We start from the raw sequence: 14,856 nt of genomic DNA on the forward strand, positions 1-14,856 counted from the left end.
TTTTATTATTCAGATTCATTTACTCAAATTCATCAGTAACCACTTCTGTATGCTTCATTGTTATTTATGTATATTCAATAATGCTGTTTCTCCTTAAAATGAGGAATGGCTCTTTTTCCTTTCTTTTGGGAAGCTAAGGAGGAATATGTAGCTACCAGCTGCAACACCAAATTGAACTAAAATAAAAAGCTTGTGTAGTTCAATGCCACCAAACTTTTCAATCTGTTTTCTCTTCTTCTGCATTATTTGTAATGCCACTACAAACAAATAACTGATGCCATTTCTGGATGTTTTAGAGAAAATAACCACTTCCAGATGAAAGCAATAATAAATGCGAAATGCATTTTTTTCAATTACATTTAAAAATATCTGCATCCCTATGCTATTGTGAATCTATAGGTAGTTTTTATGGGCGAGGGGCTAGGTAACTCATCATTTTAAAAATGGTACCCAAGAGAGGATCAGAATATCTGTGCCACTGCCATCATAAACATTGGCTGGAAATATCCATGAAACTGATGAACATCAGAACAAAACAATGCAAAAAGTATAATACTTTTCATTTACTCTCCATTGGAAGTGGTAACTTGAGGCAATTAGGACACAGCAAGAGGCCACTGTATATTGGAGGTGAAGCAGACACGTGAACATCTGTCTACTTCATGGAAGACTTTTCATCTCAGAATACATGTACTAATAAACAACAGTTGGAGAAAATTGTCTCTGACATTCAACATTACTGAGGCTGAAAGAAGGAAGGGTGGAATTGTATTTCCTTTTATAAAGCAGAAACAGCCTGGAGTGTAACCTCTTCTAAAATCTGACATTTAAAGAGAATTGTAAGACATCAAAATGTTCAATTTGGAAGGAAGAGTGGCCGAAGTTACTGGAAAGCTCATGCCTGTCTGCAAAATCACTGGCCAGAAACGCAGAACTTTTCCAAGACCCAATTTTAATATTGTGCTAAAGCCATTGACTCTGTTAAAACCCTGAAGTTAAATATGATCCCCTCCCCACCCCCATCCTTTCTCTCTTAGGTTAGTGTTTGGGGGACAAGGAGGGGGCTGGAACTTGGCCCCAACCTCGGAATTGCTGCCAAGGGCTTGTAATACAATCTCTCCCGGTTTGAAGGGTAAATCAGTGTCAATTGCGTTTGCTGTCCACCAGAAAAAGTAAGCATTTTACTTCCGCTCGGTCTATGTGGACTGATGAAATGTAGGAAATCTGTTTCTGGCAGGGAGAAAAAATCGTTTTCCCAAACAGCACCAAGAGGAGCCATCAGAGAAGTATGAAGAGGGGCAGTGCGGCTGTAGCTGCTACCGCTGCCGCCAGGCTGGTGGGGTGCGGGGAGCCGCTGCTGCAGGACCTGCGCCTGGAGGGGGTTGGCCCGGAGAAGCTGCAGGATCCCAGCTCAGAGCCCAGGCGCCACTGAGAACAGCCAGTAGCCCAGCTCTGGACACAGGGGTGAGCAAGGCGGGCTGGCCCAGCTCCGCGCAAACGCCACCGCAGCGTGCGCGCTCTGCAGCTGGGGACTGCCGGAGCCTCTGCCTCTCTGTTGTTGCAGCGGGGGTGGGGGGCGTGGGGGAGGGGGAAGGTCATTAAAAATAACCTCAGGGACGAAGTGGAGAAGGTTGAAGAGCTGCGGACAGTTGGAGAGACTCTGGCGCTAAGAGTGGGTAGTCACTGCAGTGGGTGACTTTCTGATTCCCTGGAAACAACCATGTGTTCCTCGTCTCTATTGTGGAACAGCCCAAATGACCGCAGCACGTAAGCCCGCTGGGGCGGCTCAGCCAACCAGGGACAGAGTGAGGACTTCTAATTAGCACATCGATTATAAATGCACACATCTGCATTCGTGCACAAGGGTGTCTGTGATGCATGCTCAGCATTGTCTGTTATGGGGGTGGGGGAGAGGCAGAAAGGCGATGGTCTTAACGGACCGATCCTGAATGTTTTCCTTGGGACAATGAGACCAGAACGCTAGGAAAAAGCAGCGCACGTGTGATTTGGGGTGATACTCACTGTTTTGGGTTGATGAGTTTGACAGAGTTGAGTTTTATGCGAATAAACAAACGCTAGCTAGCCTGTGTATCAAGACTCTTTGGGAAGATTTTGCATAGTATTGTTCTTTTTGTCCAGTCCAGAGATGAAACTAGAATCTGTTTGGGGAGCAAAGGAGCCGATTTTGCTTTGGAGGTATGAGTTATCCTGGCGAAATCAAATTCTATCAGCTCAGTATGGAAAATTGCCATTAAGTTATCTCAGACATCTGAAGTTTCTATTGTCTTAAATGGAAAGGGAGAAAAAAAAAAAAAACAACCCAAAAACGAGTTAACAGATTGTTTTCTAAATGCCAATACAGTTATAGGTGGGGGAGGGTTATTCAATTCTTTCCCCCTTAACCTTTTTGAAATCAGTCTTTACCCTCTCCACCTTCATCTTCATTCTCTCACCTGTTTCATCTTTACCTTCTTACAGTTAAGAGTTTGCAAAACCTCACTCTTAAATATATCCCTCTCTCCCCCCCAAAAGATAGATCAATTGTGTATGGGAGATCTTATGCTGAGGGAATAAGATCTGCATGTGCAGAGGAACACCCATGGGGCATCCTAGTGTTAAAATAAAGGCTCAGACAGGTTGGATGTACCAGTCAGGCAGAGGAAATCCACCTTTCCTTTTCACCTGTCCCCTGAGATTTGCAGAGTCAAAGCAGAGAACAAGCCCTTGTGCTTGCTCATTGCTTCTTTTTCCCAACCTCTTAGCAGTGTGGGCACTGATTAACTACCTCTGGGATCTGATTTGCCCAGCCTGTTTTTGAAATTGATCAATGAGCTCCTTCTCAAGGAATGCTTCCCTCTAACTGCCCAGAAGGTGGTGGCTTTGGTGGTCCTCTCCAACATGGGCGTCTGGGTTTTGACTGCCTAAGAGAAGGTAAGGGACAGATGGATGAGGGACAGTGTGCCTTTGCAATGCACATTGGAGCTTTTACAGGGCTGCCTGAGTGGTCTCTTGCACAGTAAGATAGTTTGAATTTCAGCCTGTGTGCTACCAAAGTTTGGGCCTATTTCTTTACTTTATTGCTAAACACTATACTTTGGTGATGTGGACTGAGCTTTACCGGGAAATAAATGCACATGGCAAAAATTATTTCACCTTGTGCTAAAGGTCATGTTATTGCCCCTAAGTTTTCCTGTATCTTATTAAGAAAACTTAGTTTAAACCTTAAACTTCCAGGTATGGTGAAATGCTGGGTGTTATATTAACCCTAATTATGTTGTGTATTTAAAAATTTTGCTCCAAGACTGGAAGTCTGCATTGTTTTGTAGACTCTGGGAAACTTTGCGAAACTAAAGTTACCTTGGTTGAAAGCAAATCATGAGGCTCTAACAATTTGTTTATGGGGAGACTCTTGTTTAAAACTGCAGGAGATGTTGTAATGTTGTTTTGGTATTTTTGTGTATTGATATTGAGGCCCAAAAGGGATCCAACTGTTCCTTTTAATTTCTTCTGAACAATTATCAAGGTTTTTCACTCATTGTTTTTGTGACTAGAGAAATGAACTGAAGTGCAAATAGAAAATATCTTTTGTCAAAATGAGTGAGATGCTTGTATTGACAACAAACTTTGTGTCTGCATTGTTTGACACCCTTAACACAACTGAATAGAGGTGAGGTCAATGCTGCAGATGAGAGCAAAGGTTACTTTTAGGGATGGGCCTCTTGACTATGGGTTGCATAATTTTCTGTATAAATGTTTTCAGAGTCAATTCACTTGAGATTTTACTAATTTTTTTCCCATGAGACCATCATATATACAAACACATATATATTTCAACAGAATGTAGAACTATGCTATCTCTTAACTATATTATAGATGAGTAAAATAGAAATCTTTGTATTATATATATAAAAAAACAAAATCATCTCATGAATTAAGGATTACCTAATCAACTTATATGAAATTTTGATGTAAGTACCTTAGTCTAATTGATTCATAACCATCAGATGGTTTTCCAGTCAAACTATGTCCCACACTTATCTGGTAGGGTTTTAAAACCTGTGCTAAATTGTTTGGAGGGATGGTTTAGTAGGATAAAGAAAAGAAAGAAAACTTGAAAAAGAATCCCTAACATGAACATAAAAAAGAATCAGTTCCCACTTAGTCTTAATTTTTCTGGTCATGATTTGAGATGGATTTTTTTGTTGTGTTCATACCATGATTCCATTAAAAACAAATTATCGTGGGACTGTGGGATAAGACAGAGATGCCTAGAAGAGAGTTAGCGTTACCCCAAGTTGGGCACCAGGAGAGTAGTGTAGGACACTTTTAATTACTCTGACTAAATAGTATTGTTACTTTAGGCAAAATGTCTTCTTAGGCTACCAGCCCCTTATTAATAATGATGAATTTGACCAGATAGATCTTCTAAGTTTTTTGAGTTTAAAGATTTTATTATGTAATTAGATAAACTAGCATTGAGTGTTATTTTGCTTTATGTTTGGTGCTTTTTTATTTGTGAATAAGTTGCTCCACTGAGCCAGAGGTGGAGGTCCCATTACAAGACCTGAAATTGCCTTTCTTATTAAATTATGGACCTTATTTTCTGAATAGACCCTTAGATTAAGATTTTGCATTCATGAAATTGGTTGAAAATACCTTTTTGTAGAGATATTATTGGTTAGCCAAAATGAGTAACAAAGGAGTAAAGAACTCACAATGAAGAAAGAAAGAGCCTTCTAGAACCATCCTTTTTGGTTTAGTCTTTGAGTTCAGCTTGAAAGATGGCTTTTTCTCTTTCCAGATTTTGAAATGGTGTTTGGTTTGGGGCATTGTTTGTTTTTAATTTTAAAAGAAAGTGTTATTAACTTGCAAACTTTGTATTGTTTGACATCCTTAACACAACTGAATAGAGGTGAGGTCAATGCTGCAGATGAAAGCAAAGATTACCTTTAGTAATGGGCCTCTTGACTGTGGCTTGATTAGGACTCATTGTTTTGCATGGCCACAGTTGATTCTGTGTGTGTGTGTGTGTGTGTGTGTGTGTGTGTGTAGATGAGGGTGATGGTAGTGATAGCCTTTCATGTTTATTTTGAGAGGTATAGCATTTCCATATGTTAATAGCTTATGGTCTTTAACTAGTTAATCAGAATCTTGGAGGCAGCATCCCTCTCAATATTAAGAAAATTTTGAATTTTCCATTATTTATGGTAAATTATCTTTACTACTTTTATCTGTTTGCACTTCTCCCCCTTGTCCTTTGTCTTTCTTAAGGCTATAGAGTTCTATATAATCTTCCTATTTTGTCATAGGATTGCTTTTCTTTTTAAGATAAGTCCATGGAAGCTTAGTTTGGCATATTGCTGATGATGATTTAGATTTCACTAATATAAAATATATGCCAAGCACTGGCATAAATATTTAATCCTCACAATTATCTTTAAGGTGTTAGTCTCCATTGTACATAGCGAAGAACTCAAGTACAAAGAGAAAAGTCATATGACTAGAATAGACTAGCTCCTTAATGTCTAGGTAGTGGAGACATCATATGAACCTGGACTTCTAATTCCAATTCCAATATTCTATCCATTAGTCAGGCTTCTTAGTGGAATCACATAGCAGATAGTAGTGATATATAATGTTTATCATTTTATTTTTATTTTTCTTTCTAATTTATTTTCTATATAATATTGCAGTTCTTTTTCTCTAACATGTCGGCAAAGTCTAGAGATAAGCCAGAGGTCATCTTGGTCATAATTAAAGCACACCTCTAGGTGGCATGGAAGAATACTTTTTCTTGAGAGTCAAAACTATGATGTCTTCAGCTGGAATTCTGAAACAACAAACTAGACAGTCTTTACACATGTGATATTTTACTTATGGAGTCATTAATGTTTTTCTTCTTCCCCTGGGCTAGTTCAAGTCTCATCGTATTCATAATTGTTATTCCAGAATCACTTCTACTATGGAAAGAAAGAAAAAAAAATACACACACAGTCTTTGAAGGATTTTGTATTAAGTTTCTGCATGTTTTTCCCTTTAAATTTTATTTTTCTGAATTCCAAGCCCTGAGGGTTGAGTTATCCACCTTTAGTTATCCACCCAGAAAGCTTGAAGGAGCCATGGAAGCATTGCAGTCTTTGTGCCTCTTTCCAAAGTGATTGACTTTAATATTTACCAAAATTATCAAGATTTTTAAATATTTAGATTATTTAACTTTTATTGGAAACACCTTTCAGTGTTTAGAAATATTACAAAAACATGTTTTTCTTTCTCCCTAACCTAATTTTTTTCTTCAAGTCTAGTGGATCATTAATCATTTCATGTCCCATCTTTAAAAGCTACCCCTGACATCTCTTGTGATTTTGAAAATTTTTGAATGAATTCAAAAGAACTAAAAGTGATCTTTTTTGATATAGTTTGTTCTTTATAATGCAATTCAACTCATCCAGATCAATTAAACATTTGGTAAAAATTCTAAGAAGGGTACAATTCTGGAATAGCCTTTTCTTCTGGATAATATAAATTTATTTGACCTTTCTTCACCACAGTTTCTTCATTTCAATTGGAAACTACTTTATGATGAGGTAAATTCTCCATGCTCCAAATTTTGATCCTGCTAGCTAGAGCCATTTCCATGTTCATGTTCATGTCTCAGCCAAATCTAAATCCAATTCCTCCAGGTAGTGACTTTCAGCTAAACCATGGAGTCATGCTCAGTTTGGTGGTGATTTGAAATATGAAAAAAGGATTAGGAGAAATTGGATTGACAATCCTAATTCTATTCAGAAGGGACTTCAACAGAAGAGTCCCAATCTATGACAGTGACTTTAGGTTTCTACACGTGTGTCATATGTTCAGTTTCTACAGCTTGTTAATTACTCACTAAGCCTTCTTTCTGTCACTTTTGCCTCCTGAGAAAATATAACTCTTTTCTTGCTTTTTCTCACCACTGAAATTTTGATTATGTACAAAGTAGCAAAATAAAATTGGTTAATTATTCTTATTTTTACTTAATGATCATCTGTAAATATTAGAAGATAGTTCAAATTACATTTCTGGCAATACACAGGATAGAGTACATGAGAAATAAATGTGCCACTGTCAAGGAAAAGAAACACTTCACTGTTTAGTGGAAGTATTGAGGGGAAGGATTGTGTCCCTCTGGCTCATTGAAATTGTTACATGCCATTAGGCTTACTGTAAACTATCCCTTGATGAATTCTTTGCTGGACAATGAGCTTAAGAATCTGAGGTGTCTTCTTGCTTTTTATAGAGCAAATAGGACTCTGATGCTTAAATGGAAGTTGCAGAGCACATAATGGGGTGTAGGTAAAGTTACTGAACTACCACATCTCACTTTCAGGAAAGTAGTGGGAGAGATTGTGTCTTGAGAAGAAAGGCATTTTAGAGGTAACCCTTTTAAGATTACAATTAGTTATTTAAATGTATGAATCATGTTGTTAAACATTATGAATTTATTATTTAAATGTTTGTTTCTGAGCCAAGCTGACCTGTAGGAGTCCTAACTAGCTACAGGGAGATGTTTTGTTTCCTAGGACTTGATATCTTTTTAGAAGAACTGGGGCAAAACAGTGTTTTAGGTTTTTGGTGTTTAGTCATATGGTTTGGAGAAAACTTTAAGACTTAGATTAATAATGTTATTATTAACTGTGAAAGAGTAAACAGTGATGATGTTCCAATTCCTATACTGACAGTTTAGTAACCTCTGACAAGTTGTGTTGAAAGCAGTTCACATTTGCAATGGTTGACAAGATAGATACATGGAAAATGTTTTCAAAGAAAATATATGGTAATTTTTTTCAAAAAAATTACTCGAGCAAGTAATTGCATTAGAAATGAAATTGTGCTCTTAAATTGTATATTTATGATGCTTTTTGGGTGTTTATTCACACTCCCAGTGTTCTTTTCTAATAATACAGCAAAATATTTGGGAGATGGTCACGTTTTGCGTTTTTGTAAATATCAGGGTTTTTTTTTTTAAAGAAAATAACTTATGCTAAGTGAACTAGACTTTGAGATTAACTGGAAAGGAATACCATATAAAGTTTCAAAGAATAAAACCCAAAAGAGAATATATAACTTATATTGGTAACTTTAAAATGCCATAAATATTAAAATAATGAAATACCATAAGTATTGAAATATTACATATAGATATACAATATTTAAACACTTCTACTCTAAAGATGATTGCAGATAAAACCAAGTATGTAAAACAGATTAAAGTGGAAAGATACAAAGCAAGAAAGAGGGGGCAGTAGAGGACAAATAAACACCTCTGGCAGTATTTGTTAGAATTGTGGTACAACTCTTGGGTTATCAATATAGAGTCTTGATTATTCTATTTTATTAAAACATGCCATTATGGAGAGAGCAGTCATATTGGAGTGTGAAGACCCAAGTTCAAGCCTAGTTCTGCCATAATCTAACTATATGATCTTGGTGAAATCACTCATCCTCTCTGGTTTTTGTTTTCTTTGACTGTAAGAGAGAAATGTAGTAGAGACTCTTTGAATGCATCTCCTCCCCTGTCGTCCCCAATTTTCTAAACTGTGAGTCCAGGGGTTCTTGGTCCTCTCCAAAGAACTATGTGCTTAATCTTTTAGGCAGTAGTCTTAAGAGGAATGACATGTGTTTACAATAAGTTGTGCAATACTGTCGTTGCTAGTGGTCAGTCCTAAAATCCTGTGGAAATCTATGGTTTCAAAAATGAACCCAAACAATGGAAGTTAACAACTTGGGAGCTAACAAACTCTGTAACTTTTTATTGTGTTAGAGTAAGTGAAATTTCTTGCTTTAGAAGCTGGCGCTTTCCAATGTCACACAAGCTCAGAACTTGTTTGATATTCTATTTGACCTTTGATTGCTGCTTTTCCTACCAAGTGGTTGGCCAAAAGTGAGAGGGCCAGTACAGATAAAGCAAATAGTGTTTAATCATTAATAAACTGACCTGTCATCAAAAAATCCATGGCTCTGGTTCATTACTATGCCATAACGGCAAAATTTTAACAAGAGAAGTCTGTATAAAAAGCAATTGTTCTTTTGTTTCCAAAATAGGTATTACAAGTGGATAAATAATGTGCACTGCTCTGAGCCCAAAGGTACGCAGTGGACCTGGCCTCTCTGATATGCATCAGTATAGCCAATGGCTGGCCAGCAGACATGAAGCTAATTTGCTACCAATGAAAGAAGATCTGGCCTTGTGGTTAACCAATCTATTAGGTAAGGTTATAAGATCTTGTTTTGTAAGAAAAGATAACAGTTTTTGTTTTATTTTTCCTCCTGTAGTGTCCTTCACCTAAGCATGTGACAGCACCTTGGAAAGAAAGACTTTCATTATTTGGATATTACATCTGGGAAACCTGAAGCATGTGGAAAATTTAAATGAATTTCCCAAAGTCTCTCACATTAACTGTGCTTAGTAATTCCAATATCATGTGTTGAAATGTGGAAATATGTGGTCAAATTGTTTATTTCATCTATATGCTGGTCTGATTTATTTTTGGCTTTCCTTTCATGCAACTGTCCAATTTGACCTATCCTTTTGACATTGTACACAGGCCACAGTCCCTGTGAAATCTGGCTTCTAAAACTGGATTTCTTTGCCCTACTTTTATAGCACACCTTCTAAAACTGCTGAATACCTATACTCAGGAACAAAAAACATCTATCTTTTGTCCAAATGAACTGACTAGAGTCATCCAACCTTGAACTAAAATTTTTCTTTTCAATTTGCTTTTGTTTTTAAGCTCCAGTGTAACAGTAGTGTTGTTGAGAAAAATGCTACCTCACCCTCAAACTGCCTCCTTTTTTATTTCTATTGTGCTGACATATTCACAGGATAAAATTTCAACCATGTGCAAAATAAAATCATACATTTACAGGATATGTGTAGCCACACTGTTTCCACTAATAGTTTTTTTTTTTTTTTTTTTTTTTTTTTTATGGAGAATAACATTGATTTAAGACCTGAGGGAAAGACCCAAATAGAGTTTATAAGATGTGAGATTTGAATATTGAGCAAACATAGAATTTGTATCGTGCTTTATCATTTGCAGAAGGGATTTCACCAATGCTATTTGATTATTTAAAGAATCTGTCAAGGAAAGCTTGTTATCCTCACTTTCTAGCTGATAAAACTGAAAAGCTTAGTGAGACACTCCTTGCTCATCAGAAATTTTAGCAAGGTTTGGCAAGGTTTTAACACATTTTAGCAGAGCTTTCCTTGCTCACCATGGTTTTCCATGGCTTTTGTATTTATTTATCTTTTAGTCTTTATTCTAGGGTGTCCTTATCCTATGTTTCTTTTTTCTTTACTGTGTGCACAATTTTGGCAGCTGGTTGTAGTCTAACCAAGGCTACCAAATACGAGTATGCAAGTTGTGCCCTTCACAAAGGTGCTCAGCCAAGGGGTACTGAGGTCAGAAATAAGATACTCGCCAGCGAGACTCTTCACACTATTATGGAACTGTAACCACCAGAAGGAAGGGTCTACCACTTTTTGGTAATTTATCCATGCAAAGGAAGATCTTTTATCTTTATTAGATAAGGAGAGTTATTTTTTAGCGTAATCAGATGGATTTCTTCTCTTTTGTCTTTTTGGAGTTCACTAACAATTGTTATATTAGTAACTTATTAACTTCGAACTGTCTGTTTTTAGATATGGGCAATCACAACTATGCAGTATAGAATAGAAGTAAAGAACACAGGCTGTCTGAACCCCAGCTCTTCCACTTGTTAGCAACGTGATCTTGGGCAAGTTACTTAATGTTTCTGGCCTCATTTTATTCATCTATACGTGGGTAATAATAGTAGTATCTACCTAGAAGGGTTGCTTTGGGAATAAATGATTAAAATATGTATAGTACTTAGAATAGTGTCTGGCATATAGTAAATACTGTATAGGTTATTATTCCATTTATATATTTCAGTGAAACTGTTAATTTGACTTTGTGTGTAAGTTCATTCATTTATTCAGCATGTATTTGAATGTGTACCAGCAGAAGGTATTGGTTAAAAATGCACACTGGAATAAGAATGCTCCAATTGTAATATCTTTTTTTTACCACTTATTATGTGATACTGGACAAATGTCTTATTGTACTTATTGCCTCAGTTTTATAGTCTGTAAAATAAGTACAGTAAAAAACCAAACTTATAGGACTATTGGAGATTTGAATGAGATCATCATTTTTAGAACAAGGTCTGACATGTAGTAATCAGCAGTAAATAATAACTATTATGATTATTGTGTTCCAGACACAATCTGCTAGGCACTGATGATCAAGAATAGTCATAGTACTTATTCTTACAAAGCTTGGAGTAGATTAGCAAAGAAGCACATTAAATAAGTAATTGCATATGTAATCCCTTAGTTGGACTTCTTATAAACACTAAAAGATAGATTGCAATTAGAATGCATATCAAGGAGTTATGGGTAGGGCAAGAGATCAGAGGGCTTGGGGACATCCTCTTTAAGAGAACTCATATTGAAACTAAGAACTAAAGAATGGTAGCTAGTCTAACAAAGCATGGGATAAGAAACTCTGGGGGAGGGAAGGACATGTGCTGAGGTAGGAATGAGTTTGGTACATTGGAAGAACTGAAAAAAGGCTAGTGTTAGTATAGAAAGAAGGAGAGAATTTCATGAGACTTGTTGGGGTAGATCTTACACTGTTTTGAAGACCGTATTAAAGAGCTTATAATTTACAGTATGCTCAATGAAAAACTATTGAAATGTTCCAGCCATGGGAAGAGTTTGATTAGAGTAGCCTGATTTTACAGGTATGTTCCAAAGTCCCAAGACTTGTCATCAAAGGCATTTTATTTAGTGAGTGTGATCATTTACAAAGCAGCTTGATCAATCTGAACAGCCTCAAAGAATAGAGAGTCAGTGTGTGTAATGGAAAGATCCTGGGATTAAAAGTCAGGAGACCTGGCTCCTAGTTCTGGCTCTGCCACTTGGTAGGAAACTTGCCCAAAGTCACTCAGCTATCTTTTCTGGGCTCAGTGTCCTCAACCATAAAATGAAGGGATTGGGGTAGATGATCTCTAATGTCCTTTCCAGCTCCAAAAGTCTAAGTTTCCAAGAAATCCATCTCTTGAGACCCGGTTCGGGGCGGTTGAGGTCATCAACATGTATAAACAAGACGAAGATTTACCTAAATGAATGACTTTTCTTTTGAAGATTAAGATTTTTTTTTTTGATGTTAGTACTTGTAACACAAGTGCAACTGATAACTTGTGAAATTTTCTCAGAAAAGAAATCCTAAAAGACTCTCAAGATACAGAAAAGTATAACCTTTGAATTGACTTGAGTTCATTCAAAGTAGATAGAAAATAGACTTCAAGTGAATACCCTCCTGGCAACTTGAAAAGTAGACTAATAACCTGAGATTATTTAAAGCAGTAAAGCATTTGGAGGTAGAAAAATCCTTTATGTACTAGAGTGGTGATAATAAGGTGGGAAGGAATAAATGCAAGATTATGTTAGAAGATATTTTTCTCATACATAGATATATTTAGTATTTACATACTTTGGAAATTGAGCCATTAAAGTAAATTTTAAAATTATAATATTACTGACCATTTTGTCAACTCAAAAATATTTACAGATTTTTATTATGCAGCTTTCTTTTAAGTCATGCTTTTTATCTATTTGAAAGTTAGAGATGTCTTGAAAGTAGTTTCAAAATTGATCCTGTCTCCATATAAAGTATCTTAATTCTTAGGTGAGGTAGAACTTTATGAATTAAATTAAAGCTGTTAATTAGGTTTTGCTATTATGATATGAGACCACACTTGTGGATTTACTGTTTCTTATTTACTTGTCTAAAATGTAACTTTTTTTCCTATTATGTTTTTCAAAAGGAATGTTAACAGTACTCTAAATTCATATATTTCTTATCCTACATATAAAATGTGAATTGAAAAATGTTTCTTGAAGAATACTGAATTCATATCCAAATTTTTGATGGATAAAAATGATTTGATGAAGGAAATTATTTTATTGGCTCCTAAACCAATATTTACATTTATGCCATGTATATAGGTATTATAGTGTAGTTTACAAGTAATATACACTTAATTGGTAACAACAGTAAATACCACTTTAAATTCCTAGGCATAGAACTAAAGCAGTAATAGCAAACTTTTAGGCTAGCTACAATTTATATATTAGAATATAAAATGCCAGTTATTGTGTGATAAATTAACTACTTACGGTGAATAAATGTTTATAGTAGTTGGGATTTGTTTAGGTGGTAGCACACTGATGTGATTCATGAGAAATCATCATATGATATTTGCTGACTACTCATACATCCTTGAATGTATCTATTGACCTTACAGAAAATACTCTTTGTAGTCCTAGTATGTTTTTGTATAATAGTACCATGGAGCAGTTTTATGATACACATTCAAAAAGGATAGCAAAAGAGTCATGAATATCCTATCCTTCTTTATAAAAAGTTTCTTTGGCCATTGTCCTTTGTTAGGCATGAACACATCAACTGCCATGTGAGTTGTATTTAACTTATACTAGTTTTGAGTCCAGGGCCTTGTGAAACAAAACCTGGGCAAAACCCTGCAGTTGGCTTGTAAAAATATTACTTGTTGATGTTCTTATTGTTACAATTAATATTGACAAATTAATTCTAAAGACAGGGATTAAATGAATAGAAGTCAATAAATTTTGTTTTTCATTTTTTTTTATTAAATTAGAAAAGATCATTTTGTTTTCAAAGTTTTCATTCTATTTTTGTAATAAAACACTGTGGCCCCAAAGAAAAAAAATTTTTTTTTCTGGTGTAGCAGTCAATGTGTTAAATATACACATTTCATCTTTATTTTAGGTCATCTGTTTTGTTGCCTTTGTTCATGAAGCAGCTGTTGCTCATTTGTTGGTTAACTGTGTCTTTAGGGCATATTAGAACATAAAACGCTTATATAAGTAAATATTGAGTAAAATTTTAATTGTCATTGTGAGCTAGCTGAATGTTATTAACAAACCCAGATTACAGAAACCGCCCATCATTCAAATAGATTAGGCACATTCTACTAATTTTATGATTGTTAATGGGCTTTTGAAGATTGTTGTTGGCTCGGCTTTGAAATGAGCATACCACCATAAATGTTCTCACATTGTTTATTTCACTTATATTTTTTAATAATTTGAGAATGAAGGTTTACCTTTGAGTTAATATTTGTCTAATAACACTATGTATCATGAGAGTATATTTTTTGAGAAAGGATTAATAGCTGTTAAGCATCAAAGAAATTGACATTATTCTTAAAGACTGTAGATCTTTAGGAGGTAGGCACATGTGTTTGGATAACGTTGGAACTTTCAGTAAATCATAAGATATATTGCAAGTTAAGTGTGCTGAGTTGATTTTACTTATATTTAGAAAATGCATTATGACAGTTGATGTCATGGTGACTTTCCCTTTCTCTGATATTTCTACATGCATTAAAAAAATTCAGTTGTTTTCTGTTTAATACAACTAAGATATAATGTTTCCATTTTTTTCATTGATTTCTGAACTATGACATACTTTCAGCATTAAATGTTAAGCACATATTAGGGTTACTGCTATCAAATATAAGTGCAGTCTAATGAGTTTGGAACAGGTAGCTTTTCTTTTTTCTTAGAAACCTTTCACCAGGTTCTTATCCTGCAAGGTTCCTATATTCTTGGTATGGTCAATAAAAATTCCTTAGGAAAAGTGGTATCTTGTGGTAGTTCAAAAGTTTAAAGAATCAAGTTCATGTTCACAAGTTGACACCTTTCAGAGCAGTTAGTGCCTAATTTTTTACCTGACTTTTCCAGCAGAA

The 14,856-nt window shown here is 35.6% G+C and overlaps 1 protein-coding gene across 10 annotated transcripts in view; it reads left to right on the forward strand.

Moving 5' to 3' along the window:
* Positions 1–1,139: 1,139 nt before the first annotated feature.
* GAS2 (growth arrest specific 2) overlaps positions 1,140–14,856 on the forward strand; it is a 124,411-nt gene continuing 110,694 nt past the window's right edge. For 2 of the 10 annotated variants that reach the window (XM_069469709.1, XM_069469719.1), the window contains exons 1-2: positions 2,877–2,931; positions 9,079–9,243. In XM_069469709.1, coding sequence (XP_069325810.1) covers positions 9,099–9,243 — 145 coding nt within the window. In that variant the 5' untranslated portion in view covers positions 2,877–2,931; positions 9,079–9,098. The other 8 variants (XM_069469712.1, XM_069469717.1, XM_069469716.1 and 5 more) reach the window with 7 other exon arrangements.

The sequence above is a fragment of the Eulemur rufifrons genome, chromosome 6 (assembly GCF_041146395.1).
Source record: "Eulemur rufifrons isolate Redbay chromosome 6, OSU_ERuf_1, whole genome shotgun sequence".
NCBI classification, from domain to species: Eukaryota; Metazoa; Chordata; class Mammalia; order Primates; family Lemuridae; genus Eulemur; species Eulemur rufifrons.